The sequence below is a fragment of the Aptenodytes forsteri genome, unplaced genomic scaffold, assembly GCF_000699145.1.
Source record: "Aptenodytes forsteri isolate BGI_AS27 unplaced genomic scaffold, ASM69914v1 Scaffold68, whole genome shotgun sequence".
Classification (NCBI taxonomy): Eukaryota; Metazoa; Chordata; class Aves; order Sphenisciformes; family Spheniscidae; genus Aptenodytes; species Aptenodytes forsteri.
The window spans coordinates 1705771-1714727 of NW_008795382.1; the positions used below are offsets into that span (position 1 = coordinate 1705771).

At 35.3% G+C, this 8957-nt stretch overlaps 1 protein-coding gene across 1 annotated transcript in view; it reads right to left on the bottom strand.

The window, feature by feature from the left end:
• CNTRL (centriolin) overlaps positions 1 to 7729 on the bottom strand; it is a 36480-nt gene extending 28751 nt beyond the window's left edge. The window contains exons 1-10 of the mRNA XM_019472425.1: positions 7489 to 7729; positions 6865 to 6998; positions 6306 to 6436; positions 4722 to 4863; positions 3766 to 3952; positions 3474 to 3667; positions 2543 to 2599; positions 2234 to 2281; positions 1550 to 1669; positions 524 to 749 (exon numbers count right to left, since the gene is read on the bottom strand). Of these exons, the coding sequence (XP_019327970.1) occupies positions 524 to 749; positions 1550 to 1669; positions 2234 to 2281; positions 2543 to 2599; positions 3474 to 3667; positions 3766 to 3952; positions 4722 to 4863; positions 6306 to 6436; positions 6865 to 6998; positions 7489 to 7711 (1462 nt within the window). The 5' untranslated portion in view covers positions 7712 to 7729. The remainder of the gene's footprint in view (positions 1 to 523; positions 750 to 1549; positions 1670 to 2233; positions 2282 to 2542; positions 2600 to 3473; positions 3668 to 3765; positions 3953 to 4721; positions 4864 to 6305; positions 6437 to 6864; positions 6999 to 7488) is intronic.
• Between the last annotated feature and the right edge of the window lie 1228 nt (positions 7730 to 8957).

Consider the following 8957-nt stretch of genomic DNA (forward strand, 5'->3'; position numbering starts at 1 on the left):
CATGGGAAGCTGAGAAGTCCTTGACTAGTGTAAGCACTACTTAACAACAACTAAAACATCAGTGTGTTATCAACATTATTCTCATCCTAAATGCAAGACACAGCACTGTGGAAGAAAATTAACTCTATCCCAGCCAAAACCAGGACACACATTAATCAGAATACATTTTCTTAAAACAGTGATAATCAAAGCTAATACATTCTGGTTTCTCAAAAAGTATGTCTGAAGTTTTTTTAATGAGTCTTATACAATTAAATTAATGCATCAAATATGAAACCTCCCTAGCATTCTCTTTTCAATAATATTTAATCCTTTCATCCTGAGTTACCTTAAAGTAATAGCAAAAAGTTGTAACAGTTTTGACCCAAAATGCATCAAGTACAGTGTTTAGAAATTACAGCACTTACAGCCTTTGACACACTATTGCTATTCTTATGTCAAATGTGTCAAGCATTTAATCAGTGGAATAAACTATGTTGATATACATATTTTAATTTTTATTTGATAAAAATTAAGATTTTACCTGAATGAATCTTTTTTTCTTTATCCTCTAGTAGTTCGTCTAGAGTTTGGAGCTGCAATTTCAGCTGGGGTTTCCTATAGAAGTCATCTTCATCTAGTTGCATTTTTCCAATCTCCATCTGCTGAGCTTTGTTAGCAATGTAGCCTTCTCTTACAAACATATTTCTTTTATACCTGGCCTTGCCAATGTATGGGCTTTCACCAGGTACATTATCAAGTTCAACATCCTGAAATGTATGAAGCAATATGTTTTTATATCTATCTCAGAAGTATGGTTGCAGTCAACTCATAATATACATTTAACTCTCTTAACAAGCATATAAAGGAAAACCAATTTGAAACTAGAATAATTAGAAGAAAACAGACTCCACTTGAATTCTTTGGCCTTGAACATTCTTGTTATTTTATAATGGAATTAAAAGCAAACAAACCCAATTGGGGTATGATCAGTTTGTTGCAAGTGGGTAACGCAAGTGGATATTTAACTGGAGGAATTTTTCTTAATATTTTAGACTTAATAATAATATAGATTATACTTAGTCCATTACATTGTTGCACTTAAACTTTACTCAAACATAACTTAAAAAATAATTCGTAGTTAATGATTACTGATCTTCAAATTTCTTGCGCAGACTCTTTTCATTCAGGCATCCCTACAATTTTTTTTTTCAAGTATGACAGAAGTTAGCACTACTAGGAGAAAAAACAATAGAAAAAGGACAGAAATGGTAATACCATCTAACTCAAGAACATTCTGGCTTGTGGAATTTCCCCAAGTGAAAGGGCCTCCAAAATTAAGCCAGATGAAAGGACTATCATTTGTTTGGTAAATAACAAGAATGAAATGTTTATTCACTGACTCTACTTAGCTAAAACATATGCGTATAGGTATGTATACTAATATTCAACACATTAAATGTCACTCAGATTCAGTTTAGTTCAAATCTTGTAACTTAAGTTTTCTATTTTCCAAATTGAAAAGCAAGAGAAACAGCAATGAAAAGATCCATTATTTTAAAATTATTACCTCTAATGGAAAATAATTTAATGGCTCAAATTTTGCATCAATCTTATAAAACGCCAGTTCCTGCTCCAATTCATACTGCTTCTGGCAAGCTCGGGTTAGCTCCATTGTCTTCTGCTTTAACTAGTAAACCAGTAACCAAAGTAAGTTGCATTCATTCAAGCGTCATCATTATCACATACATTTCAATTCAGTAGAGAGCAGGGCAAAGACATTAACTTTGAAACAAAACTCACATCAGAAAAAGTTAAGATGGTGTGTTTTGGATCAAGAATATCACAAAGTGCAACTTTATTACAAGATACAACATGACGACTAAGAGTAGACAAGAACCCCACAATTTATATAACACAAATGATCACATGAAAGGCCTTTTAAGTTTACATGCATCAAAGGTTTGAAAATAAGTTTGTCACTAACTTAGGATAAAAATAATTTGGGTACAATCCTTTAGCAATATCTACGCCAAATAACGAATGTATTTACTGCTACTAATGAGCAGTGAGAACTATTAACACTCATTGTCTGTAAAAGAAACAAAGTATCTCAGTTGTCAAGTGTATAGAGCCTATGCATTTCATTTTAGCTCAACCTTGTGCTAGTTAGGTTTTGAGGTTTTTGGGGTTTTTTTTTAAATAAAGGTCCATCATGTGATTTCTTTTTAAATTAACTTTTCACGCTGAATACCTGAGGGAGAACATGCAGCAAAACTCCAATAGACAGTGGAAAGCAGGACTATTAGAGGAAAAGAAATAGAACAGACTGGAATAAAGGAAAGGCTTAAAGAAAGATTTTAAAAACCAGTATGTGTCATGCAAAAATTAACTGTGTTTCAGAGAAAAGAAAAAAGAAAAATCAAGAAAACTGTATCCAAAAACCACAGTGAATATAAAGTCTCACTGGAACACTTTATACAAATGTTCCTACTTTAGTAAACATGCAAATAAATCTTAGAAATAAAAATAACCATGCAACCCAGGAGCACAGTGGGGCTACCTTCAGTGAGGAATAAGGACTCTGCGGAAAGGGAACTGTGACAAACCAATACACCAGCTAAAGGAAGAAAGAAGCAAGCAGAGTTTGTCATCCAAGGATAAGAGTGGGTTAAGTTGCAAAATATATGCTGCTAAATCTCACTATACTGAAAACTACGTTTTAGAAATAGGCTGCTGGTTAGTGTATGTGTTCACAGAAGAAACAGCTATAGAAATATTAGCTATAGAGATTCTGAAGGATAAAAGTTGAGAGGACGAGTCTCACGAGTAAGATAAAACCCATATATTAAGTTCCCATCAGGTCATTCACACCCGAGCACTCTCAAGTCAATAGGACTTTTTCCAGGACCACCGTACAAATCTTGCATTTTATAGCTACCAATGAAAGAAACTTGTCAAACGTTAAGATTTTAGGATGATGTGAATAAAGTACAAGTAAACTAATGGACATTACCCAAAATAATAATCAAGGGGTATTACTGACATAGAACTTGTATGCACACCTTGTTTTTGTAAAACCATTTAATCTTTTCCCTTATTGCAGCAGCACTCTAAAGTCTGGACAACGCAGGAGATTCAGTACATCGGCAATTTAGCAGCTAGGGAATAATTAACCTTTCATCAAATGACAAAATTTTAAACACAAAAAATTACAAGAGATGCCTGCAAGAATTACTACAAAACTACAAAGAAATAAGTTACTATAAACCATAAGTTATGAGAGTGATACTGATTGCTGGTTCAATATACTTACTTTATTCCACGGTAAGAATACTAGTGAAGGAATAATCACTCTCTAAAAAGTGAAAGTGCCTAAGTTTTGTCTCTATTTTAAACATAAATCTCCAGCCATTTGAACTCTTGCATTGACAACTCTGTTTCTGACAACAAAACTATTCCAAATATTTACTTAGTGCAAGTGATTATCTTACCAATTCATTTTTGGTGTCCAGGTCCCTTTGTAGGTCTTCATAGCTTTGTTTCTGTTGCAAAGTCTTTTCTTTTAATGATTTGTTGACCTCATCTTGATGGTGAAGTTGCTCAAGCACTTTGGCCTGGTTAAGTTTAAGGTTCTCCATTTCCTTTACCGTGTTTTCCAACTCTCTCTCTAATTTTTCTATCTCTTCTGAAAAACAAAATAATAGAAACATTCAAATAGAAAATCTTTTCCTTCTAAACCTAGATTTTGTGTCATTCACTTTAGTTCTAACATATTACTATTACCTAAATTAAACCTCTCGAGAGCTTCCTGCCTGTCATGATTTGTCACTGGCTGTCCATCCAAGTTTTCCAGTGCTCGCAGGTGGAATATGGTGTACAAGCGGTAGTGAGGCAGACTTACAACTGGATTATCAGCAAGGAATAGAGAAGTCAGATCTTGTAGAGGCTTTAGTTTAGCTATATCATGGAGCTAAATCAAAGGCAAATGGAACAACAATTAGACATCGTTCAAAGAAGAACTAAACCCCCATTACTGAATTTCTGATTGTATAGAATGTTTTTCAAAGATCTATTTTAACATTTATGCTGAAGTGGAATCTCTAAAAACCTACCAAAATACACAGTACTATGACTAAAGTAACTTCCTAAAATCAAGTTGTTTCTTCTGTGAAAAAATACCACTGCAAAGAGGGCAAATTTCATCAAGCTTGACCTTGGATATTTCAGGATAACAAGGCCTGTGAATATATATAACTGTTGTGGTTTAACCTCAGTCGGCAACTGAGTACCACTATATTCACAGGTCATAGACACCTTTTTGTAGCTGCAAAACACGGAAATTAACCTGGACCACAGAAGTAAATCTAGTCATGTTCTAAATACAAAATATAAGCAAATAGATTATTTACAGGTCTCCAAAACAATACAACTAACTCATCGTAAGGGACACCACCAATAACATGCAAAAGTCCTCACATTTTCGCCAAGTTTTTCCCTAAGTTTCCAAAAACTTACGATTTCCTGAACAACAGAGTAGGGGTTTATGCTTTGAATACCTGGCACAGAAGGGGAGTTTTTCTGATAAACAACTTTATTAGGCTTACAACAACTGTATTTCACAACAGACTTTGTGGAAAGACACTCAGCAGTTATTCAGGGTCAGTCAATCAATGTAAATGTACCAGTTCACTTCATGAAAAGATTCTGAACAATTATTGTTCCTAACTATAATCACTTACTGATGATACTTTATTCTGTTTCAAATTAAGGATGCGCAGGGATCTCAGTTTCTTCCCTACCCACACAGGAATATGCTCAATTTCGTTCCCTGCAAGGTTCAGCTTTTGTAGATTCTGCATATGTTCAATACCTTCAATTTTACTGAAAATAAGAAGAAAAATATAACTTATCATGAAGCACAGCAGATGCATAGTGTAACTGAGGCATGATGGATCAACTACAGCAAAATCTGTCTCAAATAATTATCATCCAAGAAATTAGCAAAATCAGTTGTTTACTGCCATGGACTCACAATTCAAATTAAATTACACCAGCTTACTTCCAAGTACTACATGAAGCGAAAAAAAATAATTTCACAGCAAGACTTTGTTGCTCACTCTTAACTTTAATATTAAAATTATTTTAATGTGTGGTAATTCCATTTTAATATGGAAATTTTGTTCCTTTTCTCCCGAGAATGTTATCAGACACAGATGAACCAAAATAAAGCTGGGTTGTTGTTTTTTTTTTTCATAGAACCATAGAATAGAATCATAGAATCATTTAGGTTGGAAAAGACCCTTAAGATCATCGAGTCCAACCATTAACTTACCACTACAAAGTCCACCACTAAACCATGTGTTTAAGCGCCACGTCGCCATACAAAGGAAGGATCAACTGTAAAGTGACAATGTGCAGAACCGCGTTTTTTAGTGTTTTCATTAAAACACGATATAGCTAATGAGGAAAACATACTAAGTTTTCATTTACTTGGGCATTTGTCTAAAGATATAAGTATTATAACAAAGTATAGTAGAACATGCTCTTGTGACCGTGCTATTTTTTGAGTAGGAACCAATTGTATATAACTAAGGTCTGAAAAGATACAGCAGTAGCTAAAAGCTACTCTGACCTTTTCAATTCCTGCTGAGAGAGGAAGTTGTGCGAATGCAATGTGTAGAAATGCTAGTGTCTTGCTTACTTCCTATTGTAAACTTCTCTACTGAAATCGCAGCTTCTCTACTGCAAAGTCAGTCTCATGTAAGGATCATAATTCACTAACAGGAAAATTAAAGGAAACAAAGAATTTTGCTATTGCCTGAACCATTACCCTTCAACATTCTTATACCACTCAGAAAAGACACCAGACTCTCAAAACAGTGAAAGTGAAAAAGCAATTTAGTGAGGTTACAGCCTGCCTGATCAAGCCCATTCAGCTTCCTCTCCTAAAAGAAAACTTCTTGTATTTATCCGTAATAATATGCAGTAAAAGTTTAATTAAATTTTTAATGCATTTAATTGGGTTATTGTACACTTTTCATTATGGTACCTGGAAACTTGCATTTCTGGCTTGGTTTCCTAGGAAAACAAGTTTAACTGCAGCCATGGTACACTAACAGCACCTCCCAGAACTACTTATCCTTCTAATACCTAAGAGCTTGTGCTTTTTAAGATCATCTCACCAAAGCCTGTTAGTCTTGATATACAACTGATGGGAAATTCACCTTAACTGTTCACACCTGTGAGAGAACTCACTTAAACAATAAGAGAATGTCAGCTTTATTGTATCTGGGCTTACCAAAACCATTAGTGTTTCTGCTTACCTGATTTTGTTGCAAGACAAATTGAGTTCACGCAACTTCATCAGTTTATCCAACTTCTCAATCTTCTCTATTTGGTTGTTACTAAGATTTAGTGTCTCTAGTTTAGAGCACTTTTCCAAGTTTTCTATGTACTATAGAACAGAAAATTAATCCATTAGCATTGCAGCTTTATTAATTTTTTTTTTAAAGAGAAAGGCAGATTTCTATTTTTAACAACCACCTATTCATTAAAAAATGACCAGTCTCATGTACACAAAAGGGAAATTGCCATTTAAAAAAAACCACAAACAAAACAAACACAAAACCCAGAACAATCCAAAAACTAAAAATTACACAAATGGATGGTGCTCTAAACTTCATTCTAATTGATCCAAAATTTTTTCTTTTGCACAAGTCTCCACTGACTTTTTTTTTTTTTAAACAGAAGCTGCTTGTAGAACTAGGCCAACATAATTAGAATATAGCTGTTTACATCCACTTAAAATTAGACATTTTCTAAAAAATAAATAAAAATTAATTTTTAACTTTGTTTCATTACAAGTTATTTTCAATAGCTTACCTTAAATTTCTTGTCTCCGTCCTTTGGGGAAGAAAGATTCAGTGAGCTTATACATGCCAAATTTTCCTGTTTTGATAGACCTTTTATAAGGGGTTCAGTAATGTACCTAACTCCTGGACTAACACCATTTTGATCTGAAATTAAGGAGATAAACTACTTTCAGTAGTTCAGAAAGAATTGGTGATTTTTATATTAGTCTTTATATTATAATCTATATATTATATTTTTATATTAGTTTATATTATTTTATGTTAGTCTTTTACTTCACACTGAATACTGGGAAAACATTGAAAATTATTCCCAAGGGATGAGAAGAAACAGCACACCAGAAGCATTTACAGGAAATGACATGTTAGAGTAAGTGGGTATAGCCTTTTGAAAAAGGCACAGTATGCATCTCCCTTTGCCAGCCTTCCCCCCGGCACAGAATGTAACAAGTAAAAGTCTCATTATTCTACACAGCTTTCATTACTATCACTTCCACATTTGAGTACCAAAAGATGAAAGCAAATTTTTCAGGGTTCTTTCCAACAGATCATACATCTTTAATCATACAGTTCACAGAATATTGGCTTTTTATGCTTTTAGTATGTACTTTTATACCAGCAGTTATTTATACAATACCTTTATGAAACTTATACTCAAAAGCAGCTTCTACATTTTCTGCTGTAATACCAAGCTGTCGGTGCCTCCGCTCTGTGCTTTTGCAAGCAGATGGAGATGTCTGTTGACTAAGAGGAGATGGCGATCTGGTACTTGAACTGACAGGAGACATTGGACTAGGTGTCCGAGAAGCTAACATCTGTGGTTTTCTACATAATGCTTTTCTTACTGAGCCTTTCTTCATTGCCAAAAATACAGAATATCATATGACCAATATCTGGAAGATCAGAAACAAACATCAGTCTGTACATAAGTCTAAATGTTAATGGCTTGCATGCCAACAAAATTGTGTTTTTAGCATAAGGAAATATTTCCAGCAACGATTTGGTGCCAAAAAACCACTTCTAAGCCAATTCTCCAATGGGTGACAGCTTCCAGTTTTCATGGGCTAACACATATTCGGAGGAATGGTATACCTGTTTACTTACACCATTCTACAGCACAACACCAGGAACTGGCTGAACTGCTTTCTGTTTTGCAGCTCATCTTGGTAACTGTCCTGCAGTTTACGGTTTACACAAAGTCTGTCAGGTCTGGAGATACTCTCAACTCAGACTAACATAGTTAGCAGAGGACAGAAAGAGAGGACTAGGATCCCAATTGTTTTTACCAAAGTTAGAAATCACCCACTTTGCAGCTAGAAGAGCAAATACAAGCAAAAAAAGGCAACAGAGAAAAAAAAATTAAAATCAGTCCAGTACTGGCATTCCTTCAGTGTTCCCCTTTCTGCAAACAAGTTATTCCGTAACTGCCTGGGAAATTCCAGAAAATATTAACAGAAACTTCCCCCAGTGACGAATATATTTCCCTAGGGGTAAGTGTAGAAACAGTCACGTGCGTGAAAGCCCTTGTAGTAACCATCTTCAAGGGACACGTTTCTACTAAAACCTAGACCCAGGAAACAAATAGAACATTTTAAGAAATTCTTTAATATAGAAACGTATGCTTTTAAAGGAACTTTGAGCTATATGAGTGACTACATTGTGTCGTAAGTTGAGAAGATTTTCTTCATTAAAATGGATTGGTTTTTTTCCTGAATCTTCAATATGAAAGAAAGAAAGAAGGAGCCACTCTTCAATACTGGGAGGCACAACTCATTCAGGGCCAGGAAACTGCGACTGGAAGGGGCAGGAGAGGGGTAAAGATGGTGGTGAGCTAGCGAAAAGCTACTTTGGGAAGTTTCTTCATGTTTTAAGGAAAGCAGTTAGAGATTTTAATGCGGTTTCTTGAGAACAAATTGTGCTTTTGCAATGAAAACCACGACAAGACTCTCACATTAGAACAGGCGGGGAAGGGGGGAACGTTGAGTTGACCTGGCCGCGGAGGGCTGCCCTGGGTGTACCCCGCGCCCCGGCGGGGAGCAGACGGGCCCTCGGTACGGCCAGCCCCCTCCCTCCTCGCCGGTTAACGGCCGGCCACCAGGCGCGGGA